Consider the following 26,851-nt stretch of genomic DNA (forward strand, 5'->3'; position numbering starts at 1 on the left):
AGGAATGTGTAACAGTCCTGAAAGGAAAGTGACCATGACACTCAGAGCAACCAAGAGAGAGAGAGAGAGAGAGAGAGAGAGAGAGAGAGAGAGAAGTGAGAGAGAGAGAAAGAGAAAGGGGAAAGAGAGCAGGAAAAGATAGAAGAGAGGGGAGAGAGAAGAGAAAAGAGAGGAGAGAGGAGAGAGGAGAGGAGAGGAGAGGAGAGGAGAGGAGAGAGAGAGAGAGAGAGAGAGAGAGAGAGAGAAAGGGAGAAGCAGGAGAGTTTTTATAACCAAAATTTAATGGGGTCTCTGGGTCTGCAACCTGCCTTGTTGGTGTACAATGATTGGATCATTCAGTAGTTGCTAAGGGTGTCATCTTCTGCCTTCAGGTAAATGCAGCAGGGGTCAGATGTGGGTTTCCATTGCACCAGACAGGTGGGGGTCAAGTGTTCAGACTTGAGGCAAACAAGCAACAAGGAACCAGACAGGTGAGGGTGAGGGTCTGGTGTTCAGCTCACCCTGCAGATAACATTTTTTTCAGCCTGCTCTGCAACTAACATTCCTCCATTTTTGTTTTTCTAAGTGATGTGGGGACGGAGTAATTCCATCTGGCTACTTTCTGCTGAGAGGGGGCAGCATGGGGCGAACTGGGAGAGTGGGGGAGTGTTCAGGAGACAGGCTTGTCTCCTGAATGGGAATGACAGAGCAGCTAGAGATAACATCCAGTGGTTATAGACAGTTATCTCAGTAGGGGCAAAGTCCATAAAGGTTCCTTGAAGCCAGAAGTTGTCAATGGCATCAAACCATTCCTGAGCAGAGGAGATCCTTGGTATCAGCCATTGGTCCTGTCATAGGGACACTAGGAAATATCAGAGGTGGCTGGTTGGATCCAGTAATGTTAAGGGTGACTGCCCGATTGCAGCCAGTGGAAGGGCAATCGTCTTGACCCATAACTGAGAGTGGGTGGTGCCATTCTGGTGCCATGTCACTTGGGTGTAGAAGCACCATCTGTGGGTTGAGAGAGATTACTGATTAGTAAAAGAAGAAGAGGGTTGGTGAGAAATCTTGAGTTTGGTGGGTCCTAAAGTGGTGACAGTCCCGGACTGAACATTTGGAACAGGTGCTTTTTTAAGGCAGGAGAAATGGTACCAGGGGAGTGACCCAAAAGCTTGGCCGCCGTTATAGTAAGTGTGACTGTATGGGGTCCCATCCAGCAAGGTTCCAATGATTGAGGATGCAGTTCTTGAAGTAAGACTGCATCACCCAGTTGAAGAGGGTCCAATTGGGTTTGTGGTTGTGTTGGGATTGAGGCAATGGATGGCATGGGAAGGCACCTGTCTGCATGTTCCCTTAGGAGTTTGTGTAGAAGTGTCAGATAGGGCAGGTAGGACACAAGGGGAAGAGGAGTTACTGGAAAACTTTGGTTGATTAAGAAATGGCACCCATAGAGTTGCTCGAAGGGGCTAAGGCCTGAGGGAGTTCTAGGGGCTGCCTGAATTTGGGTGAGGGCCAATGGCAGAAGATTGGGTCAGGAGAGCCCGAGTTCAATAGCAAGTTTAATGATATGATCCTTGAGAATGCTATTAGCCCTCTCAACCTTACCCGAGGATTGGGGTCAGTAAGGGATGTGGAGCCTCCAAATGATGTTGAGGCCTTTGGAGACTAGTTGAACAACCTGAGAAGTGAAGGCCAGACTGTTGTCTGACTGGATGGAGGCAGGAAGTCCGAACCTGGGAATGATCTGATTGGTGAAGAGGAGGTGATGGTATTAGCAATTTCCCTGGAGGTAGGGAAGCCTTCTATCCAACCTGAAAAAATATCAACCAAAGTAAGTAGGTATCAAACTTTTTTGTGCCAAGGCACATGAGTGAAGTTGATCTGCCAGTCTTCGCCTGGCTGGTGGCTCCTCATCTGATGTGTGGGGAGTTTAGGTTTGATGCTTTCTTGTGGGGATACTGCAGAGCAGACAGAAAAAGCAGAGTGGACCTAGTGGAGAGTAGTTCTCATTCCTGGGAAGTAAAAGAGGGGATGTAAAACCTGCAAAAGGGGTCAAGGAGGGTTTTAAATGGGAGCAGAGTCTCTGGAGCCAGAGGAGTTGGTCATGAGTCGTAGGTCTCCATCTTTGGCATCAGAGGCTGATAGTCTTGAAGAAGTACTTGATTGACTGCTTGGTGAATTTGTGTATCTGATCTTGCAGGAACTTCTGAAGGCAATTTAATAGTCATGGTCCTATTAGGAGAAACATAAAGAGGACTAATAGGGTACTGCAAGGGGGAAGAGCCAAGGCCGTACTTGACTGAACATTCTCCATGGAGCCTGTTGGCCTAGTTGCTGTCTCCTCTTTTCTAGCTGTCCCTATCCTTCATTACCACCAGGAATGGCTGTGTTTGGGTTTAACTGTTTTTGGTAGGTGTTTAAGATCAAGTTGGTCAAAACTGACTTTGTTTCTATCTATTTTTAAGAGTCATACAAGTTCCCATAGGGGTCACTCGTGGGGAAACTTGAGAGAAGCTTCTTAGTTCTGCTAGTGCCATTTGTGCTAGGATGGGTCCAGGTCTTGCTTGACCATGTGGCTACCCTTGGAAGCATCAGGGATGTCTCCTTTCTTCAGTGACCCTCCTCTTCACAGCAAGTGCACTGATTGGCTTTTATTCTCCAGTGATCTCATTAATCTCCCTAATCAGTAGTTTATGTGGCCGAAAGTTGCAAAGCTCTTTAGAGAAGTTCCCTGTTCCCTGGATTCAGACTGACTCAGAGGGCCAGAGCCAAATATTGGTTTTCTTGGCCGTTTTAATTTAAGTCTTGATCTTAAACATCCAGCAAAGTCAATTTCACCAGTCTTAAATTAAGAGTACTGGGCTTTAACTTAAGTCTGGCCTACTTTGGAGTCATTCTGACATGTAGTAAGATGGGAGAAAGAACCTTATCTCAGGTAAGGCTGGGCTCTTTATAAATTTTAGGTAAAGTGTTCTAGTTCTGAAGCTGACCTTTGCTTCTTAAATATCACTTTGTAAAATTTACATATATTGTTGCTCAAGGTCACATGAATATTAGCTAACACAATATAATATTTCATTTAAATTGTACCCCAGTGTATAGAACTTTATATTAATCTTACTGATAACAAGTCCAGTTTTAGAACATTAAATGATATAAATAAATCTCCAATATGTTATTCTTATAAGCCTAAAATTATCATGCAACCTTTTGGAGAACATCAGCTTGATATAATGCTCTTTTTTTTTTTAATGGCTGTCATATTTATTTTAGCTTTTCCATCAATGCCTCACGCATACTAGGCAAGCACTCTACCACTTATTTTAAGCAAACAATATATTTATAAATCTGGCTTATAAGAAAAATGGTTAAGTCAATATAATCGTGTATGAAATCAACCTGACAAGAAAGGGATGCTTTCACAAAATCATCCTACCACAAGGGTCATACCAAAATTTCCTTATGCACTGAGATTAATAGATCCATTTGCAAATTTTGACTCCCAAATTTTCATACCAAAATTTCCTTATGCACTGAGATTAATAGATCCACTTGCAAATTTTGACTCCCAAATTTTCTCTTAAATACATTTTAATACGTAAAGCAAAAAGCTAGAACTCAGCAATTAAATTTCTTCAGTTTGCATTAGTGCTGTGAGGGTTGCCTATGCAGATGTGATTTTGCTGTTTTCCCAGGGCTTTCTCACAAACATGGCTGCCTTATCTCCACACCCTGAATATTTTGTTCCTGGGAAATTTTAATTCCACAATGCAGGTTAGATCAGCTCCCTTAGAAATGACCACTCGACAAGCCAAGATATGAAAGAAGACTTTTGCATGGATCCCCACTACCTACAAGGTACATCCTTCAACCACGTGTGTTTTTTACTCTTTCTTGTTTATATAATTACTTCCTAATAAGTGTTTGTGGAATTAATTCATGGAATAACATATGAGATCACTTATATATTGATAGATGAAAATAGTACTGAGAAGTTATTGGAAACACGTTGCTGGACAAGGGTCATTTAACAAAATTGTGTTGTTAAGCCTGTGGGTTTTTTAAAAATATTTTTTTAGTTGTAGATGGACATAATACCTTTATTTCATTTGTTTATTTGTATGTGGTGCCTCATGCATGCTAGGCAAGTGCTCTACCACTGAGCACAACCCCATAGTATTAGAGAAGCATAGCATAATTAAAGTTACTGAAGAACAACCAGGCATTTACCTATTGCTAATAAAGTTATGATTCAATGAAGACAAAAAAAAATGTAATAATGACATGCCTTTTTCTATGATTTTACAGTGAAGACAGTTTCTTCAAAGCTCAAAATCTATGATACAGAAACCAAAACAAACAAAACAAAAAACCAAGGAGATAGAACTTGATTTGGAGTGACTCTCCTTCTGTGCTACCTAACTGCAGGCAACAGCTGGCACAAGCTGTCACATAAGCTACTACACAGACACTCTTTATGCTGATGTCGACATTGTTTTTGGAAAGATTTAGATTGTTTCTTTTTTTCCCATTTGGGGGGCAAAAAGGAAATTCACCCACCATCCTGTTAATGAAAAGTTTTCAATGACCACAGTGTGCTTTCCACATGTGTATATGAACACATTTCTTCTGGCCAATGGACAATTCACACTGTCAGTGTTGCATTCTCACAACCTCTTCTAGCAAATACTTGGCTTCATCAAAGCCAGGGAAAGGCTAACTGGGATTGTGAGTGCAACCTGAAGCCATGAACTTATTCCTTAGTATGAAGCCAAGTGAGTAATGGAACCCCAACCCTAACCGCGCCTCTCCAGTAGCATCCATCATAATGCCAACAGAGGCATGAAACCAAGCCCTGTATTTGCCACCGGCACTAGTGAGCAAAGTGCAGCCGACCACACGCTGTGGGTCTATCTCCTGGGTGAGGCTGCAGATAGAACGGCTCAAAACTGCTTGGCTGTGTGGCTGATCTCTACAGCCAGATCCTCTCCAGAATTCCCAATGCCAATTATGATGACTCTTTTTCCAGCAAACGCCTCAGGGTTTTTATAGTCTCGACTGTGGAAATACTGTCCTTTGAACTTCTCAATTCCTGGAAAGATTTCCAGGGGCAAGTGAGCATTAGCGTGATGGCCAGTGCAAACCATGACTCCATCAAAGACATCAACCTCCTTTTTTCCTTCACACTCGGTGACCACCTCCCATTGTCCTGAAGTAGAGAAATCAGGCCGCTTCTTCACACTGCACACAGTGGTCTTGAACTGGATATACTTTAAAAGGTTGAAGTCCTTGGCATACATCCTGAAGTACTCTAGGATCTGGGAATTGTGCATGAAGTTAGGGTAATGATCCAGGACGGGGTAGTCACTGAAGCACATCATCTCCTTAGAAGTGTTGATGATCACTGATTTGTAGATACTGACTCTTCCTTCTTCAGGATTTTCCTGATACCTCCAGAGCCCACCAATGTCATCAGTCCTTTCAAAGCAAGCAGGTTCCAAGTCTTCATCCAGACAGCACTTGATAGAAGAGAACCCGGAGGCTCCAGCCCCAATCACAGAGATTCTTTTCTTGGTCATGGTCTTCAGAGATCTTCACTTGGCTAGGGCAATGCCACTTGTCCTCGGAAAACTCGCTTGGCTCAGCTCCATACTCTCACTCCCACATGGGGCGCCAGATGTCAGGGGTTTTAGCCTCCCTGTTCCCTCCTGACCTGTGGGAGAGACTGAGAGAGCACTCCCCAGCCAGGACAGGCCAAGAAAGGTAAAGGTCGACTGGCCGTCTGCACCCAGCCCTCCCTTGCAGGAGGACAATCAGACGCGCCAGGGAGAACAGTCAAAGCAGGATCTCCTGTGGTGGACTCCCAGCAGCTCGCAATAGACGTCCTCAGCGGGCGCCCCCTGGCGGCTTCCCGGCGCTCCCACAGCCCTGAGCGGCGCTCCCAGGGTCCTGCGGGGCTCACAGGAAAGGCTGCGCATGCATGGCGCGCGGGTCGGAGCCTCTTGCAGCCAGATGGAGGGCCGCATGCCGGGCTTCTTAGTAGCCTTCCAGGCGAAGGGCTGACCCGAGGCGGTGAGGACGCGGGTGCAGGAGCAGGACTTTCGGCAGTGCGGCCTGACAGGTAAGTGGGCTGCAGGAGAAGGGCCGTCCAGACGCGCCCCCTGGTGCACACCAGCTTTTCGTGAGCTGGGTCTCGAAAACCTCCCCGCGGGCGCCCGCGCTTCCCCTCCTCCGGTAGTCGATATAATGCTCTTTTAAAGCTTCTACTTTAAATGCTTGCATACCTGGAAAATATGAACACATTTAATATATGAAGAAGAGTAATAGTACCACCATTACATTGATGTTTTTTTTAAGAGAATTATTTATTTATTTATTTAAGAGAGAGTGAGAGAGGGGAGAGAGAGAGAGAGAGAGAGAGAGAATTTTTAATATTTATTTCTTAGTTCTCGGCGGACACAACATCTTTGTTGGTATGTGGTGCTGAGGATCAAACCCGGGCAGCACGCATGCCAGAGGAGCGCGCTACCGCTTGAGCCACATTCCCAGCCCTACATTGATATTTTTGTATTAATCAAGTTGAGTTCTTAAAGAAATAACATATTACAATATTGCAAAATACAGTTGTTGTTTAACCATAGTTGTATAATACTTAATCCCTTCAAGATTACTTGCTCAAAAAACTTATATATAATCAACTTATACAGACCTTCTTTATCGCTTACTTAGACCTCTATATATATATAGCCAACTTACAGAGACCATCTTTATCACTTACTTAAACCCTCTTATTTACTTAATCACATAGACTGTCTTATCCAGAAACACCTCTTTTCCTTCTATTAAATATGGTTTCCAGGGTCTGGGATTGTGGCTCAGCAGTAGAGCGCTTGCCTAGCACAGGCAGGACCCAGATTTGATCCTCAGCACCACATAAAAATAAAGGCATTGTGTCGTGTTCATCTACACCTAAAAAATAAATATTTTTTAAAAATATATGGTTTCCATACCTAGAACCTTCTAATTTCTCTTTCCTATCTGTTAACCCCTTCTTTATTAACATTTTGAAACAATCCTTGTAAATTTCTGAGTTTAGGCAAATTATTCCATTTTAATAAGAAATATTTTGTTATTTCTAGTGTACAGTTAATCACATCTGTTTACCATTTCATGAAAACATGAACAAAGTTTAAGTATATAGAATTATACTACTCTAGGGACAGACAAGACAAGGCAGCTAAGATGGCACCAAAGAGAGGGAAACAGTTTTATTTAGTTGCAGCCAGATTCAGAGGGCACAGCTTCTGCTGTAATCAATTAAACCCATGAGCTTCAGGTAGTTTCAGAATTTTATACCCAGCATGTAAGGGGAGGGGCTCAGAAGTTCACATAAAAGCAGTTTTTTCTTTTCACTGTTTTGGGCAAGTTAGCTCTTTGAGGACACCTGAGAGGGGAGGGCTTTTTTTTTCTAGCTGTTTTGGGCAAGTTAATTCTTCAAGGATAACACCTGGGAAGGGTGTTATCCTTCTCCCCTTTCTTTCCTCCCACTGCCAGCTGTTACCATGGAGCCCAGTTGGTAACTTCTTAGAAATGTAGATATCTCTGTGAAGCCCAGCTCAAGGCCAGAGGCCTTGTTTACATATTTTTGTGAAAAACTAGTAAGGGGTTGTCTAGCATCTGGAGTGCTGATTTTTTCCAGCCAGTAACCAAGTAAAACAGAGCAACATGAAAAGAGGAAGTTTATCTACATTGAAATCTTTTGTAGAGACTCTTTTGCTAACAGTCCTAAAATCAGTGAAGATTTCTTGGAGAATGTCAGTTAAGATTTTTCTGTGGGCCTGGGTAGGGAGGGGGAAGATGGGAAGGTGGGGCTAAGGGCAGCTCCGGTCGATCTGAAAATGAGGAAGGAGATGCAGAAGAACAATGGGAAAGGGGTTTGGGATTTTCCCTAGTGAGGAAACTTGAGCAGTAGAACAGGTAGAGCAGAGGGGAGGATAGGAGTGAATATCGCAAAAAGCCTGTAAGGAACTTTAAATTCTTAGTAACCTTGTTTTCAGTGATGACAAAGCAACTTTAAAGGCCATTTTCACCAGATCTCAGATAGGGTTCTGAGTGCCCTCCTTAGCTCATTTGAGCTTTGGGCTAGCTGGTAAGAGGGCCTGGTGGGACAAGGTGTGGGCACTAACAGGAAAAGAGAGGAGTGAGTCAGTGGAGGGATAACTTCAGTACCTGCTACCCCAGCAAGGAGGCAATGGTCTGAGGAAGGGCGGAGGTGTAAATTTTTGATCTAGTAGTTGGAGGGGGAAAGCAGGTTGTTGAGGTGGGGGTGATGGTGGAGGGGCTAGGACAGAAGGGTGAGGGTGAGAACCTATTTGAGCCAGGCGATAGGGTCAAAAGTAGTGGATGAGTCCAGAGGAGGAGAAGGTTGGGGATTGGGGGTTGGGTGGATGGTTTGCAAGCTAGAAGAATTTGTAAATGTTTGCAAGAGGTGCAGAGAGCAGGATTGAATTAGAGCAAGAAGAAAGCTTGGACATAAGGGATTACTACCCATTTTTTTGAATGCTCACAGTAGTTGTGGAGATCCCTTAGAATGGAATGATCCAGAGACCCAAAAGGGGGCCATTTGCTTTGATTGTCTAGGGGATAAGTGGACCAATCCTGGGTGCTATATATGATCAATTTGTGGGGGTTTGAAATACGGTGTCAAGGAGAGGGTCTTGAGGTTGTCTAAAAGGCATTGTAAGGGAGAGTTGACCGGCAGAGAGGACACGTTACCCATGTCGAAAACATAGTATAAGAGGAAGGGGAATGAGCTGATTTATTGGCAAAAGGGGCGTCCCTGATAGAGCCCAAAATCAGGAATGCCTAATGGCAGGTTCGAGCTGCAGAGATTGGTGGTCACCAAATCCTGACAGTTGAGGCTCCCATCCTGGATGGGGCTGGAGCCATGGGAGACCTTGGACAAGGCTTTTCGGGACTCCTCCTGGAGAGGCTGTTGACTCCCAGGGCCAGAGAAGGAGAGTGGAAGGGGAGGGTAAGCGTATTTCTAGCAGCTGAGTCTTAAAGGTCAGAGGACTTTATGAGAACCACTGTGACCATGAAGGTCTGGGTGGGGTGTGATACCCAGTTCTCTTTTATGTGTTCCCAGAGGTTACACAGTCCTTTGAGGGTGACATATAAAGTCTATGCTGGGGAAGGGAAAGGGAAATAATTTTGGAACCAAGAGTCAAATCTGTGAGAGGAAGTCCCTGAGGACCACCATGGCCTTGAAGGCTGTCGTGGGGAGTTTTCCTCCCCACAGGTGGGTGAAGAGGTTTGCTGGATGATCAACAGTCAGATCCTCCCGAGACCACCATTGGGTTTAGGATTCCAATTGGAGGCTGGTGGTGGATATAGTTCTGGTGGTCAAGAAAATGGGTTCAGGTCTTCCAGTGAGTGGCACTTCCAAAGGAAGAGGGACCCAAAAGAGAGTGTTCACCCTCTTCCTGGGTTTCGGCACCAGATGAAAGGAAAGTGACCATGACAATTGGAGCGACCAAGAAATCTTTATTGCAGCAGAGTCTGATTAACAGGGAAGGGAGAGAGAGAGAGAGAGAGAGAGAGAGAGAGAGAGAGAGAGAGAGAGAAGAAAGAGAGGGATAGAGCAAAGTGGGAGAGGGGGGGAAGAGAAAGAGAGCAGGGAAAGAGAGAAGAGGGGGGAAGAGGGAAGAGAAAGAGAAAGAGAGAGAGAAAGCAAGAGAGGGGGGCCAGCAGGAGAGAGTTTTTATAGCCAAATTCTAATGGGGTCTTTGGGTCTGCAAGCTGCCTTGTTGGTGTAATGTAATGGGATCATACAGTAGTTGCTAAGGGTGTCATCTTCTGCCTTCAGGCAGACGGGGCAGGGGTCAGATGTGGGTTTCCATAGCACCAGATGGGTGGGGTCAATTGTTCAGCCTTGAGTGGGGTTGAGTGTTCAGACTTGAGGCAAACAAGCGATAAGGAACCAGATGGGTGAGGGTCGAGAGTGTTCAGCTCACCCTGCAGCTAACATTTGTTCAGTCTGCTCTGCAACTAACACTACCCTATGTCAAATTTTTGTGGGACAGGCCATCATGCCTCTGAGGGAGAAAGTTCTTGATGCATATATTATTCATTCTGTGGATGACATACTTTTAGCTCATGCTAATCCAGATGTACTCCTAAAAATTTTTGCCCAATTAGAGACTTCACTCACAGCAATGGGTTTGTGCATAGAACCTCAAAAGGTGCAAAAGATATCTCCTTTTCAATATCTAGGTCATATGATTGAAGGACATACAATCCGTCCTCAAAACTTACAAAATAAGAGTCAAGGAGCTGCACACCCTTAATGATTTTCAAAATCTATTAGGAGATATTAATTGGCTGAGGCCATCTTTAAAGCTGACTACTTCAGATTTAAGTCCTTTATTTCAGATATTACAGGGAGATCCTTCTCCAACTTCTTATCAGCTCACAGCGGAAGTGAGAACAGCTTTGAGGAAAGTTGAAATTGCTATTAAAAATGCTCAACTTACTAGAATTAACCCACAAGATCCTGTATATTTATTGATATTTCCTACTGCTTATGGTCCTACAGGAGCAATATGGCAAACATTGGGAGCTATTGAGTGGATTCATTTAGCCCACTCTCCTCAAAAGTCATTAACTCCTTTTCATGATTTTGTTGCTCAATTAATTATCAAGGGCAGAACAAGAATTTTACAGCTGGTTGGATCAGAACCTAATATTATAATTATTCCATTTTTCTGCTTAACAGAATGATTGGCTTTTTCAAACTTCTAATACTTGGCAAGTGCTTTTGCTAATTTTCCTGGTCAGATAGAGAGTCATTATCCTCATGATAAAATTATTCAATTTGCATTAGTAATTCCATTCATTTTTCCAAGGATTGTATGTTCACAACCAATAGATAGTACACTAACAGTATTCACTGATGGCTCAAGCTCAGGTAAAGCAGGTTTTTATAGTCATGCTCATATAGAGATGACTAGAGAACCAGCTCATCAAACTGTACATCATTGCCCCCAGTGTGTTATACACACTCCATCTTTACCATCTGGGGTAAATCCCCGTGGATTAAAACCAAATCAATTATGGCAAATGGATGTAACATTCCTCAATTTGGTAAGCAGTGTTATGTACATGTAATTGTAGATACTTACTCTAGATTTATCTTTGTAACAGCCCATGCAAAAAAGAAATATATATTCAACATGTTATTTCTCATTGTTTGGCTGCTTTTGCAGAATTAGGAAGCCCTTTACAGATTAAAACTGATAATGCACCAGCTTATGTTAGCTCTTCTTTGCCAAGGTCCAGCCCCGACGTGAGGGAGTGGGGTTCCAGGGGTCCTGAAGGAAGAGTGGCGTCCGCAAAAGAAGAAGAGTTGGGACAACAGGTTGCAAGTTTCAAGCAGCCTCCAGGAGAAATCTCTGTCACCCCTGGAGGGACCTTTATTTTTATACCTTTTTTACAGGTGTTTTTTCAGGTAGTTAATGGATAGCTTCAAAGCCCAAAACTTTTTTGATTTACATAATTTTCAAGAGTTATAATCTTTTCTGACATACATTGATTACCTAAGATATTGAGTACATTGTTCAAAATATTTTTCTGTTAACCTTAGTCAATCATGATTAAGCTTTTAGGTTTTTACCTCAATCACTAGGTACTAGGCAATGCAACTAGACTATATGAATTCTGACCTATTATTCACTTCTAACTTTAAAGTATACCTATAATTATTTCATTAACCTTTAACTTTAAAGCATACTTATGATTATTGGTAAGGTTTCTTACTTCTAAAACTAAAATCCCAGTAAAACACACATAAAGTAGTGAAAGTCTATTATTTAAAAGCTTACTGTTCTGAAGTGCCTCTAAAATATATCTGTATTATTTTATTTTTAATTTCCAAGGTAATTTCCTTTTTCATATGACCTATTTAACTGCTTTCTTAAAGAACTTCCTTGATCCTTGGTCAAAGCATACCAATTCTTATGTCTTTGTAATCTTTAAGTAAAAAAGGGCAGGCTTTACTCCTCAACCCATTTGTCATTTATATTAACTATGTGTTTTCCATTTTCATCATAAATTTCTGTGTAAGGCAAAGGAGGGTCTATTAGTTGGGGAAATGTATTTTTATTAGCCTCTTGTCCTCAAAGGGGATACCATACATACAGTGGTCCTTGTACTGTTGGCACAGCAATTGTTTTTCTGTAGCTAGGCTGTTGTATAGGTTGTGGCTTTAGGAAGGGCTTGGGAGGAGCTAGTTTAAATTGTTAACCATGGAATAAATATTTCTTGTTGTTTACACCTGAGGAATAATATTATTGTTTGTATCCTGAGAGATATTGAAATGCACCTCATGGCATGTCTCAATTGTATCCTTAGTCTCATTCTGGGAATTTTCCTGCAATCTCAGGCAATACATACTTTTATTAAAGGTTGACATATGCCCTATTATCCATATCATGTGTATCATAAACAAAACACTTAACATTCCTAATCATTCCAGTTTCCAGATGGTGCAGCCCTGCCACAGTATCCCCCACACTGTGACCCTATCAGACAGCGGGTGCAGGAACACCTTCACCATTTTTTTTCCAACAATTTTGCCAAGAATTTTGTATTGATCATAAAACAGGTATTCCTTAGAACCCTAAAGGTCAAGCTACTGTAGAACGAGCTCATTTATCTATTAAGCTACAATTACAAAAACTAAAAGGGGGAGGTAGGAGTAGGACTCCCCAAAATAACCTTAATCATGCTCTATTCATTTTAAATTTTCTAAATTGTGATTCAGAAGGTCGTACTGCAGCTGAGCCACACATGTCTTCCACAGCAACGGGCCCTTTAGGCCAAGTTTTGTGGAAGGACTTGCAGACTGGCCAATGGAAAGGACCAGATCCAGTGATTATGTGGGGTAGAGGTCATATTCGTATTTTCCCAGAAGAAGCTTTTTGTCCTATTTGATACCCAAATGTGCCATCAGGCATGGAGGACTTAGAACCAAGATTCAAATGACTGAAGATCAACCCAGAGATGCCAGACCTGACTTCCCACAATAAGAGGAACCCTTGAAGGAAGAGAGGAAGAAAGATGGCCCAGAGAGACCCAATGGTGAAGCTACCCTCATGGAAGGACCTGAAGAATCTGATGCTACAGGCTGAACAAATGATTCAACAACAAGGAAAAGTTAATGTTAAATCTCCAGTGATAATGCTTGCTGCCATATTAGCTCTATTCACAGTAAATGGGAATCAGGGAGAAACCTGTTGGACATATTTTCCAGATCCACCTTTAGTACACCCAGAGGTGTGGACCAGAGAATCCATCCTAGTATTTACTGATGACTCATATATGATGGGAGGATTTACAGACATCCATAATACTCCCATCCATGTGACTGGATTTAATTATTCTGGCTATAGTGCTCTATTACCTTTGTGTTGGTCCCACAATAAACATGCTGGCTATCTAAAAGTGTCCTTTGAGGAAAAGACAGCAGTTGGAGACATAGACCAGCTAATTGTACTGTTCCTAGAGACTCAAAGCCTTATATCAGATCAGTTATTAAAATGGGACTTTCTCATAATAAACCAGTCATCTCAGCAGAATATCCTTGAATACCTCATTGTCCTAACCATTCTGTGACAGAAATTGGCAACTTTCCTAAGTGATTGATTGTACTTTTCCAGTATAACATAAGGTGCCTGGAAATAGTAGGTAAACTTTGGATTAGTCTCCTAGAGTTGACAAAAGGTAATTACACAAGGGTAATGCCATGACTCCTGGAGGATTTGTTAGTAACATCTTGACCTTCAGCCAAAGTTGCATTTAGAAAGATGTTTGGCACTTACTTGCTGCTTCATAATTCTTATATTTTACTGACAAACCTTTACTGAACTTTGTAGGCAAAAACTATAAGGAGGGTTCCTGTTATAGCTTACAGGCCTGTGTTCAATCTCCTTATGTTTAATTACTAGAAATGTAATAGTTAAAAGGAAAGATGATAGATATTTTGTAACATGTAATAAGTGTAATTTAACTAACTGTATCACCAGATATAATAGAGGTATGCTAATGCTGGTTTTCAAGTCTTACAACAAATACATGCCCAGCTAGCAAGACCTAAACGTGCTCTTGTACTCATAATAGTGGGAGTTGTTGCTTTAGTTTCCTTTATTGCTTCAATGGTCACAATTTCGGTGGCCATATCTCAAAATATTCAACATGCAAATTTTCTTAATAATTTGACTCAGAATAATTCCAAGGTTCTTCATAATCAAATAAATATTGATGAAAGTATTGAGACTAAGCTAAATGCCTTACAGGCTACTGTCATACATATTGGTAATGAACTTTCAGGTTTGAAATTCAAGGAAAGACTTAAATGTCATGCTAACTATAAGTATGTGTGTGTGTTACTGATGCCAAATACAATGCTTCCCAATGGGATTGGGAGAAGGTTAAAAACCATTTGTTAGGTATTTTGCAAAATAATAATAATGGCTTGGATCTTTTGGAGTTACATCATCATATTCAAGATATGCAAAAAAATAAGATTGATTTTTTGGATCCTACTTCTTTAGCTGATCAAATACTTAAAGAATTGAATGGCTTTAACCCTGGAAACATTCTTAAACATTCTACATGGTATATCCTTGTATTATTCTCTTTGCTACTAATTCTCTCGTGTTGTAATTGTAGGATGGCCAGCCTTCAAAACTCGAAACAGTGACCATCACTGCTTTTTCAAAGAAAGAAGGGGGAATATGTGAGGAGACACTATGAATGACCCATGCCTTCCAGTCCTGAAGCAAGAGGCTCTGACCAAACACTACATTTGTGGTGACTTAGGCGTTGTCCCAGCTCGGATAGCAAGAGTGTCTTTAGATGTAGTTGTTCCCCCAGGAGAGTTGAGTTACACTCACCTGCCCCTTGTAACCCTGCCCCTTCTGGCCTTTTTTGGATAGAACTTTCTAAAGAACAAGAGTTCCCCCAAAAAAATCCCACTTCCAAATGTGTTCACTTTCTCTCGCCAGCCTCTCGTGACTTTCTCTTGCTCTCTCTTTTGGGGAGCCTGAGGTCAAGAGTGGAAAAGCCATCCAAAGCTTGTTTAAAGGTAAAGTGGGTCTGCATTTTATTTGGTGTCCCTGCAAATTCACACAAGTGACCTTAAGTTCAGCTGCTTGTGCAAGTGGGGTGTGGCAAGGATGGCCACCATGACAGTTCTAGAGAGGACCAACAAAGGTCAAAAAATCCACCACCCTAGGTGAAGGAGGAGTTGAACACATGATCAGCAAAAAGTACAGAAGGTGGTCTCCAGCTCTCACAGTAAATTGTAATGATATTGGGGACAGCATTACCTCCTTTGTTGTTTTCTTCTTGGAGATGACCCACTCTCTTCCTTGAGAGTGGTTTTTGCTTAAGCCTCACTTTTACCTCACTTACGCTTCATTTTTGCTTCTAATAAAGATCTCTTGCTTAACTTTTGGTATCTGACTTTAAATCTTCTTTCCATGGAACACAGGAACCAAGGTTTGGCATTTCAGCTCCCTGATTTCCTGTGAGAGAAGGGTGTCTGTTTGCCTTGCCCCTCAACAAACACCTTGATCCCAAGTCATCTTAACACAAGCTACTATCTGATATGGATCTCACCTGGAACGCCTTGGCACATGGGCTCAAAAGGACCAGTATATGGATCAGTTTTCTACTTGCTGTGTGCAACTGGTCCTGCCTGGCATTTTGAGGCCCTACCCAGAGTGGCTTTGATAGAAAGCCAGCGGCACGTGGGGCAGTGGCATCCACTAGAGATCCTTGCTGAAGCTGTACCCAGCCACTGTGAGCAGGGGGTGAGCATCAGCATCAGCACTCCAAGGTGGAAGGCTAAGGCAGCCTCATCCAGCCCATTCAAACTGCGGGCAGGGAGAACAAGAGCATTGGGGAGGCCAAGGCAGAGGACAATTCCTAGGTCGCTAATCCCATCGTGTTTCTTACCGGAGGGGCAAGTTCCATATCCTGAAAAGACAAGGGCGAGCCCTGTGAGAACCCAAACCATGATTGCCCCACGTAAACACGACTCCCCTAACCATCCTTTGCCTCCGGTTCCACCAACTGCCACCCACCTAACAGCTTCAAGCCATACCACGAGGTTTCACCCGCTTGGTTCAGCTAGTTCCCCTGACCCTTGCCACCTCCGGGCCCCACCACCAGTCTCATCCACCTCCTCCAGGCCTGGCTCTTCCTATAATCCGGCCTCCACCCCACTGGGCCTGCCTCCTCCCAGAAGGAACTGAGACCCAGGCAAGAGGCCCTTTCCTACTGGGGCCCTTTTCGGCTGCTCCGCCAGACCCAGCCTTTCTCGCAACAGCCAGTGTGCTGCTGGACCCGGCCAGCGGGTCAGATGGTGGACCCCACTGAGAGCAGTCCTGATGCAGAGAGTTCGGGCAGTAGACCAAGTAGATGCCCAAGAAATGTCACCGCCTCTCTTCATCCCCCACAGGGCCTGTGGGACATTTGGAGTCAGGGGCCACATACTGGGAACGTGATATCTGTGACCAAGGACCCTGGGCAGGGGCTGGTTGCTAGGACTACAAGAGCTTGATTCCCGAAAAAGCGCCCCACAGGCGAAGGCGAGGCACCCTGCAGCCCTCAGCAGGTGCAGCTCAGCGCATCCTCTCCAGGCCAGAGCCAGAGGTCCAAGCCCCGCCCCAGAACTCCGGAGGCGGAACACGTGGCCAGCGCCAACCAATTAGCTAGCGCTGGGGCGGGGTCAGTCGTCACGCAGGCTCTGATTGGCTAGCTGATGGCCCGCGCCAAACTCTTGACTGTTGGAATCGCCTTCTCACCTGAGGGAGGAGGTGCTGCACTGATGACGCCCCAGTGAGTCGCGAGTAGATGTCCCAACGGAAGTAGCTTCACGAAGGACCATGGCCGAGTCCCAGGGGGCTTCTGTCTCTTCTGGGTCGCCTCCCCCTCTGGGCTGCTGCGACAGCGCAGACTGCCTCTGGGAGGAGCTGCAGCGGGACTTGGAGGACGAGTAAGCAGTGAGTGGAGCGGCCTGGGGCCTCCCTAGGAGGGAAGAGGGCTCCTGGGGCCGGGTAGGACCTGCTTCCCATCCTTCTGCCCCCAAGGAGGTGGGGAGTATAGTATTTAGCCTTCATTGGGAGGTAAGATCCAGTTGTAGACATTTTAAGTATAGCCTTCCCTTACCCTGCACCAGTTTTGACATTAGATACTCCTCCTGTCAGAGCCCCAGGGCAACGCTGTGTTAGGGAAAAATGGAGGCAGACTTCCCACCCAGGTGCTTGCCAACCAGGTTTTGGGAGCACATCCTTGTAGCAGAAGTAAAGTTTGCCTTTCCAACCCACTTCCGAGGAGGTGTTTGATTTCTTATGGCACCGCCGTATTTCTAATATTAGAGAGTAGGTTCAGGGGAAGCCACCCAGGGTAGTAGACCCCTAGGGACTACCACTAATTACCCTATCCCCAGATACCTGGGGCTTTCTATTTGCTGTCAGCTTTTTAAATGGAGAGATGAGAAAATGTTCTCATCTAGCACGTGCGAGGCCCTGGGTTTCAGAGCCCTTACCCGATGAAAACCCTGTCCCTCTCTCCAAAATTACTCCAATATACAAGCATGATAGGGAATTCCCCTGCAAGTCCCCCCAGTCATTCACAAGCCTCAGGGCACCTGGGGCCCAAGCAAGGGCTCCTTGCCAGCTTGAATGCTGATGTTTTCTGATCCCCAGGAGAAGGCCCAGTGGCTACAAAACCTTAGGTTTGATGTGGCCACTGGTGCGCTTGTGAAGACTATGGGTTTTTCAGCAACATAAGTTGTGAGAAGAACATGGGGTTAGGGATAGAGCAGGAAAATAAGGCTGACCTGGGGCAGAAAACTGGGACAGATGGTACATCTATGTCAGTATTTGACCTGGGGCAGAAAACTGGGACAGATGGTACATCTATGTCAGTATTTAACTACCTAGACTGGACTCATTTCAGGAGTTCAAGTGATCCTTGATGAACCCAGCCTAATTCCATCTTAAGATTGGGAGCCATCTTATCACAAAGTCATGAAAAGTTAATTTCTGTTTTACTATAAATTACTGTGATTTCTAAACTTGCTTGGAATGCCTGCCTGTGCCTTGAACTCACCCATGCCTGGCTTTCCCTGACCAGATAACAACCCTCTCTGAAACCTTAGCAGCGCCTCATAAATTCTGGTGTTGGGATCTAAATTTATTCTCTAACTTGAAATGTTGAACCATTTAATTTTTTTAATATTTATTTTTTAAAAGTAGTTGGATACAATACCTTTATTTATTTATTTTTATGTGGTGCTGAGGATCAAACCCAGGGCCTCGCACGTGCTAGACGAGCGCTCTACCACTGAGCCACAATCCCAGCCCCTATTGAATCATCTAGATCATTAATCTACTATCTGCCTTTGTATTATGCTTGTCAAAATCCTGTTATCTGTAAGTTCCCAAGACACCCCCGCCCTTTTGCAACTTTTTGTGCTATAAAACCATGCTCCTAGAGAGCTGGGGTACTGTTCTCTAATTCAAGGATTTCGGGAGAGACAGTCCTGGCCAGCTGGAATTACAAGTTTGCTTTAATTTGATTTAAAATTGGATTCAGTGATCTTTTCTTTGTTTCATGGTTTAACAATCCTCCCCTCTCAGCCTCCTAATAGCTGGGAATGCAGGTGTTCCCCTCCATACCTAGCTCTCCCCTGTATTTTATTTATTTATTTATTTATTATTTGGTACTAGAGATTGAACCCAGGGAACTTAACCACTGAGCCACATCCCTAGCCTATTTAATTTTTTTAGTTTGAGATGGGCCTTGCTAAGTTGCTGAGGCTGGCTTTGAACTTATGGTCATCCTGCCTCCATTTCCCAAGCCTCTGGGATTACATACATGCCCCAACACACCTGGTTCTCTCTCATTTTAAAGGCCAGTTTCTCAGTCCCTGAATTATCTTCACCGCTACTATGTTTCCATCCTATAGAATGGGCTGGTGAAGCTAGGAGTCTTGATGGTTACAGCTTTACCCTTCTGGTCCCAGGGATCATTTTCTGATCTCTTTAGTTCCCCTGAACCAGCAGGAGAACTAGTGGGTGAGTCTACTAATGAGGATTCCGGAAGAGCCGATGGTCCCCACAGTGCAGGAGAAATGGAGAAAAGGAGCATCACTCCTTTAAGAGGCTCAGCCTGCATCCCCGTAGCACCAACTACTGTTTTCACCAAATGGTGAGGGGAGCCCTCCCTATTGTATAGAGGAGACGTGACTTGCCTACAGTCACATGGCTTGCAGAGAGGGTGAAACCAAATGGGTAGACAAGGAGATTTGTACATCTTCCCTGGCATTACCTATCCAGGTAGATAATAAGGAAAGGGCAAGGAATGGGGCTTTGGTCATCCCTGTACGGTATGAACCAAGCCCTGCTGTGGCCCAGACACCCATCCCAAAGAGCCCTGTGTTGTCCCAGCTCAGGGAGTCACTCCTAAGTTGGGCACAAAACCAACTCCCAAGACCCCTCTTCACAGGACCTATTCCTGCCAGGTCCTTCTCTCCCAGAGGCCAGGCCCAGGAAGGACCCCCAGAGACAGCAGCACAATGCAGTGGACAACTAGACCATGACCCAGGATCTGCCCTTCTGGGAGCCTATCTCCTGCTTGTGCCTCACTTTGCTCATCCTTAAACCAGGCCAGGCTGTTCCTTTGGTTCTAAGATTGTTCATTTGTTTTTATAGAAGTTCCCATTCTTATTTTTATCCTTCAGGTCTGTAGTCCTATCCACTAGTCCTGTTTTTTGGTCCCCAGAACCTTCAAGAAAAGACTAAATGTAGAGTCGTGGGTCACTAAATCTTCTTAGATGTGCATCACTAAACAGTCTTGTAATTGTGAGAACATTACAGAGAACTTACACAAACCTAGATGCTATAAGTCACGCTCCATGTTACCTCTTCTATTATTATTATTATTATTATTATTATTATTATTATTATTATTATTATTATTACTATTACTATTATTGGGATTTAACCCAGAGATGCTTTACCATTTAGCCCTATCTCCAGCCCTTTTTATTTCTTATTTGAGACAGAGTCTCGTTAAGTTGTTCAGGGCCTCACTAAGTTGCTGAGGCTGGCTTTTGAGCTTACGCTCCTCCTACCTTTGCCTCCCAAGTCGCTGGGATTATAGGCATGTGTCACTGTGCCCAGCTCTATGTTGCCTCTTGATGGACACAAAAGATGCAGTAAAGGTGGGTTGTGGTGGGGCTGCTCCTGGTGTCACAAGGCAAATTGCTTTTCAGTATATTTTTTTATAAGATAAAAAGGCTACACTCTAATGATCAAAAGTGAAGCATAGTAAATATCTAAATAGTAGCACAGTTGCTCACTATTCATCAAGTACTGATGTACTCACAACTGCACACACTCTACTTTTACACCACTGGCCATGGCAGGTTTGTTTACACTAGCACTGCCATGCATGCGTAGTGTGTTGCACTAGCATGTTGAAGTGGCTGAGGTCATTAGGCGATAGGCTTCCAGATCCCTTTTGTGCATTCTGTGTGACCATGCTTGAGTGATCTGTGTGGCCATGCTTATGTGGCCCACAGATGTTCTCAGGGTCTCTAGTTTGCAGCAGTAGGGTTGGTCTGAAGAATCCAGCCTGGCCAGGCACAGTGGCACCTGCCTGTATTGACAGATGCCAGGCAACTCAGGAGGCTGAGTCAAGAGGATTGCAAGTTTGAGGCCAGCCTCAGCAACTTTTATTAAACTCTAAGCAATCACTAAGACCCTGTCTCAAAATGGGGATGTGGCTCAGTGGTTAAGTACCCCTGGGTTCAATCCCTGGTTCCAAAAACAAAAACAAACAATCCCAGCCTCCTGGCATAAGCAGAAAAGGATGCCTATACTGTGCCCCACCTCAACCTGTTCTCTGCCTTCCTTTCCCTCAGCCTCCTCCACAAAACCCTGGATAAGATGCTGAGATCAAGTCTCTGTTGAAAGAGAGGTAAATTGGTGAGTGGGAGGAGATGGGCATTTCCTGAGCAGGCAAAGTGGGGGCTCCTGAGGACAACTGTCAGCATCCCCCTGGGGAGCCTGTGACACACCTGGTGGTCACTGCACAGGGTTTCCAACGTGGCCTCAGGAAGGGTTTTTCTAGTTCTTCTCTAAGGCAGAGGGATTCTGGCACCTCCCATTTCTCTCTCTCCCTCTGTGGCCCTGGCCTGTAGCCTTCCTCCTCCTTCCAATGCCAGCTCAGCCTCTTGCTGTGGTGGAAACCTGGAGGGTTTGGCCAAGCCCACCCTGTGTCTCAAAGCAAGCCACACAGCTGGCCGTCACCCAGGTGCAGCTTTCCAGAACCTATTAAATGCCATTCCCTGCCCATTCTGCCAGTCTTGCCAGGGTTGGCAGGTTTCCTCAGGCCCTCATTGTTGTCTCATTGCCAGTTTGGTCTTCCTTGTGTTGAATAGCCATGACCTGCTTGTGTGGATTCTGAAATCTAGTGACAAATGAGGAAGGAAAAGGCTGGTGTTCAGGGCCTGCCTAACACTCCCTCCGCTCACAAGCCCCCACCCCTATAAGGGGCCACTTCAGGCTCAGGGGACTATGTAGACAAACGTGGAGACAAGGTGTGGGTCAAGGCCGTGCATGGGGCAGAGCAGTGGATCCTGGTGGAGGTAGTTACAGCTACAGCCACGTCACCAGCAAGTGGGTGGCCACCCCCACCCCGGGCTATGCTTTCCTCGCCACACCCACTTCAGCTACCACCTTTCCACCAGTGTACAAAATGGGACAAGAGCTTCCCCAGAGAGCAGCAGCAGGGTAGTGGCCCCTGCAGTCACTTTGCCACTCCTGGATCTCCTCCTCCTCCTCCTCCTCCTCCTCCTCCTCCTCCTCCTCCTCCTCCTCTTGCTGGCTACCTGGCCTGCAGTGGCCACCTGGCTACCTTCAGAGTTCTCCTCCTGCTCCTCTGCAGGTGTGATGTAGATGGCATTGATGAAGAAGGCAGAGAGTCTAAGAAGGAGTTGGCAACCAGGCTCCTGGCAAAGAAAAAAGTTCTCTCACCCGCCATGAACTGATTGGGTTGATCCCTAGGAGACTCACCCTGAGCCACCACTACATCATCCCACTGCCCCAGCAGAAAGGTAACCCTGAGATGGACTCCAGGGACTTACCCAAAGGAACGGCTAGTGCTGGCCCTGCGTCCCCAGGCCACCTACTTGTACTGCGCCCTGATCCACACCCCCCTTCAGAGGGTACGGCAGCCTCCACCAAGAGGGTGTTCATGACACAGGAACACCAGATAGAGTATGGGGTCAGCTTCCCAAGTCCTTCCCTTTTCTCCTGTCATGGTCTCAGAGCTTGAACAACCTACATCAGCCTACTTATCTCCTCCTGCCCAGCCTGGGCACCTTAGCAGTCCCAAGGGGGCAGGCTGCTCTGCTCTCCTGTCCATCCTCACTTTGACAGCTAGAGCTGGACACATGTCCCGTTGTCTCCTGACTCCCATTCCCCCACCCCCAGCTCTTGTTCACCCTGACACATGTGACCAGGTCAAATATAACCTAATGCAGCCTAAAGGCTGTTCCCCACTGTACCTCCAAGTCACCTGCCTGCTGCCCTCTGAGTTCTTTTATCTTCTTAACACAGGGATCCTGAATGGAATCAGACTCTGTGGAGAGCCATTCTGACACGTGATTGGGTGACTCCCATTAAGGGCCTGAGGCGCTCTGGCTGTGTCGGAGCTTTCCCGACCCTTTCCTGATGAGAGAGCCCATCCGTGTGGGGGTGTGCCTGACCACTGACCCCGGAGACCCAATCACTGGCCCTGACCTTGGAGTGCATCCCCCCCTCAACCTTCATTGGATGGAATTCTCCCCTGAATCTCTTGTCCCCCAAATAAAAGGCTACTCCCAGGCGTGTTCGCTCTCTCTCTCTCCTGCTAGCCCAGAGTAATCCTCGCTGCCCTGCTGGGCAGCTGGAGGCGGGAACCAGGGAGGCGAGCCGTCTTGGACCTAGCAATGTAAAATAAGGTACTGGTTGTGTGTTTTATTTCGATCTCTTCTAACTAACTTAATGCCTAGAACCTCATTAATGAAACCACTGCGCAGGCCACGTGGTAGAATTGGCGCCCACGAGGGGGGCATTCTGAATTAGTTAGGTTGAGTGGGAGCGTGCGCTAAAAAGATAAGGAAAAGAATAAGGAATAAAGAGGAAATAAGGAAAATAAGGAATAAAGATAAAGATAAAGGAAGAGATGACATTTGGGTCACAAAAGTACCTGGAGATATTGAAGGAAAGAGACGTTAAATTACTTAAAATGGGAAATTCTACTTCTTCGGATAAGGAAATGTATCTGACTATTTTAGACAGTATAATTAATCAGAAAGGAAAACAGATAAAGAAAACTCAGTTATTACAATTCTTAAAGATTGTAGGTGAATATTGTCCTTGGTTTTGTGACCAAGAGTCTCCAAATTTACTTACTTGGGAGAAATTAGGAAGAAAAAAAGTTTGTCTTTTTAAATATATGGGCCAGAGTTCACGGCCCCCTGAAGACCTTTTAAAAGGCATTCAAGGAGCTGTTAAGTCTATTCAAATGGAAAATCAGCCTGAGGCTAAGTTAATTTCCTTTCCCTTGAGCCGTTTAAGAACAAAAGCACTAGGGACCAAAGTTAGAAATGTGAACTTAGACTCGCAGCCCCATGCGAGAATTCAGATGGCACGGATCAGCCCGCTTTCTCACCGCCGCCGGCATTTCCTCCTAGTGGGAGCCCGGGAATTCCAGGAGAGGTCACACAGTGTGACGTCACTGGCAGCGCCGACCAGGACAGTCCGCGATTTTTACCGGGACAGGGACAGAGATCACAGTTTTCTTAGGACCTTCAAAGACAGTTGAATTAGATCCTGATACGGGGCCGGAACAAATTCCTACTGGGATTTTCGGGCCACTTCCTAAAAATACTGTAGGTTTAATTTTGGGGCGTGATAATTTGAAGGGAGCCATTGAAGTAGTACCTGGTGTAATAGATTCAGAATTTAAAGGGCAGTTATATGTTACTGTAAGATCCAATTATGCCCTAAGGCTTACCCCAAAGGATATTTTTGCTCAATTAATATTATTGCCTTGTGTCTCAGAAAGGCACCTGCCGGTAGATTCAGTTTCTAAACCGCTGGACAGAGTATATTGGTCCCAGTTGGTACGGCAAGAACGCCCTTTATTAAAACTTAGAATTAATAATAAAAATTTCCTAGGCATCATAGACACAGGAGCTGATAGCTCGGTATTGTCCAGTCAGTTTTGGCCTAGGAACTGGCCTTTACATGTAGCACCAGCTAACCTAGAAGGAATAGGACAGGTTTCACAGCCTGCTCAAAGTGCCAACTATCTCCGTTGGGAAGATTCTGATGGGAACAGTGGAGTATTTAAACCTTATGTGTTAGAGTCCTTACCAGCTAACCTATGGGGAAGAGATATTTTAGCTAAAATGGGATTGTTATTAGTTACTCCAAATTCTATAAGATCAGTTGAGGAAGTTAATCAGAGGTATTTTCCTGGAGATGATAAGGAGACCTTTCAGGAAGAATATCTGTTTACAAGCCAGTCTCCACGACAAAGATTAGTAAATACTCCAGACCAAAACTTTTACTAGGGGCCCTGAGTACTTCCCCGATCCCTAAGACAGCTGAAAAAATCACGTGGCTCACAGAGGAGCCTATATGGATTTCTCAGTGGCCCATCTCCGGGGAAAAGCTTAAAATAATTCATAGATTAGTTGAGGAACAACTTCAGGCTGGTCATATTGAACCAACACTTAGTCCTTGGAATACACCTATTTTTGTTATTAAGAAAAAGTCAGGAAATTGGAGATTACTACAGGATTTAAGGGCAATAAATCAGGCAATTCAGCCTGTGGGGTCATTACAGCCAGGACTTCCCTCCCCCACAGCCATTCCTTTAGATTATAGCTTGATGGTAATAGATTTAAAAGACTGTTTTTTCTCTATAAGGTTACATCCTGAAGATTGTGAAAGATTTGCTTTCACTGTCCCAGCAATTAATTTTAAGGAACCTGTTAAAAGATATTGTTGGAAGGTACTTCCTCAGGGAATGCGTAATAGTCCTACACTGTGCCAAAAATATGTTGACCAGGCAATAGATCCCATAAGAAATAGTTTTCCTAATGCATATATTATTCATTTTATGGATGATACATTATTGGCTCATGCTAATCCAGAAGTACTTTCAGAAATTTTTACTCAGTTAGAGACTTCACTTACAGCAATGGGTTTATGTATAGCTCCTCAAAAAATTCAAAAGGTATCTCCTTTTCAATATCTAGGTCAGATAATTCAAGGGAGTACAATCCGTCCTCAAAATCTTCAGATAAGAGTTAAGGAGTTACGTACCCTTAATGATTTTCAAAAACTATTAGGAGATATTAACTGGCTAAGACCATCTTTAAAGCTAACTACTTCTGAGTTAAGTCCTTTATTTCAGATATTACAAGGAAATCCTTCTCCAACCTCTCCACGTCAACTAACTTTAGAGGCCAAGGCAGCCCTAAAGAAAGTGGAAATTGCAATTAAAAATGCACAGCTTACTAGAATAGATCCTAAAGAAATAATGTATTTATTAATATTTCCATCTGAGCATACCCCAACAGGAGCCATATGGCAAAGATTAGGAGTTATTGAATGGATTTATTTATCCCATTCCCCTCAAAAAACATTAATTCCTTTTCATGATTCTATAGCTCAATTAGTAATTAAAGGTAGGACTAGGATTTTACAATTAATTGGATCTGAGCCTGATATCATAATTATTCCATTTTCTGTTCAACAGACTAATTGGCTTTTTCAAACTTCTAGCTCCTGACAGATAGCTTTTGCAGATTTCCCTGGCCAAATAGATAGCCATTATCCTCGTGATAAGATTGTACAATTTGCATCATTAACGTCACTTATTTTTCCAAAGATTGTACGTTCTCATCCAATAGAGGAAGCTTTATCGGTGTTCACGGATGGTTCCAACTCCGGTAAGGCAGGTTTCTTCAGCCGTGTTCACACAGAGGTAATACAAACTTCTTATACTTCTGCTCAAAGGGCAGAGCTTCAAGCTCTGATTTGTGCCTTAGATTATTTTTCAAATGAACCTATTAATATCTATTCTGACAGCTTATATGCAGTCGGAGTTACCAAAAATATTGAAACCTCAGTTATTGGATTTACTTCATCACAGGAGTTATTTGAATTATTTCATAATTTACAAAAGACAGTGCTAATGCAAAAGTACCCATGTTTCATTGGACACAGAAGGTGCTTTCCATCCTATTTGGGTGCCTGAACGTGCTATCAGACATGGAGGAAATAGAACCCAGATTCAAGTGACTGAGGATCGACCCGGAGGAGCCACAACCCAGAAGGAGGAGATATCGAAAAAAGATGAAGAAAGACCAGATTGAACCAGCCAAGAAGCTGATTTCGTGGAAAGATGTGAAGAAACTAACAACCCAGGCTTCCCAAATACTTCGACGCCTAGGAAGGAACAGGACCCCAGTCTTGATGGTAGTGACAGTAATTGCCCTACTGGGCTGTCAGGTAAAAGGGAATCAAGTAGACACTTATTGGACATATTTCCCAGATCCACCCCTGGTACACCCAGCTGTGTGGACTGGAGAATCTATTCCAGTATTTACTAATGACTCATTCATGATGGGAGGATTTACAGATACTCATATTACTCCCAATCATGTGACTAGATTTAATTATTCTGGCTACAGTGCCCAATTACCTTTGTGTTGGTCACATGATAAACATGCTGG

The 26,851-nt window shown here is 44.3% G+C and overlaps 2 protein-coding genes and 1 long non-coding RNA gene across 3 annotated transcripts in view; 1 reads left to right on the plus strand and 2 right to left on the minus strand.

The window, feature by feature from the left end:
- Positions 1-26,851, minus strand: part of LOC308651752 (sulfotransferase 1A1-like) — a gene marked incomplete at its 3' end in the record, with an annotated part of 235,386 nt that overhangs the window by 202,855 nt on the left and 5,680 nt on the right. The gene's annotated exons all lie outside the window — the stretch shown is intronic.
- LOC308651754 (flavin-containing monooxygenase 5-like) lies at positions 4,360-5,584 on the minus strand. The gene has a single exon (XM_081299225.1). The coding sequence runs from the start codon at positions 5,556-5,558 to the stop codon at positions 4,923-4,925; it is 636 nt and encodes a 211-aa protein (XP_081155351.1). The 5' UTR covers positions 5,559-5,584; the 3' UTR covers positions 4,360-4,922.
- Positions 5,968-15,469, plus strand: LOC308651763. The gene is made up of 3 exons (XR_014022665.1): positions 5,968-6,100; positions 12,842-13,248; positions 14,710-15,469. It is a non-coding gene; the product is annotated as an uncharacterized lncRNA (long non-coding RNA).

This window comes from Spermophilus citellus, assembly GCF_964194105.1.
Source record: "Spermophilus citellus genome assembly, chromosome: 6".
NCBI classification, from domain to species: domain Eukaryota; kingdom Metazoa; phylum Chordata; class Mammalia; order Rodentia; family Sciuridae; genus Spermophilus; species Spermophilus citellus.

Coding starts and splice junctions, on each gene's coding strand:
- LOC308651754 (XM_081299225.1), bottom strand. CDS start 5,558: ATGACCAAGAAAAGAATCTCTGTGATTGGGGCTGGAGCCTCCGGGTTC.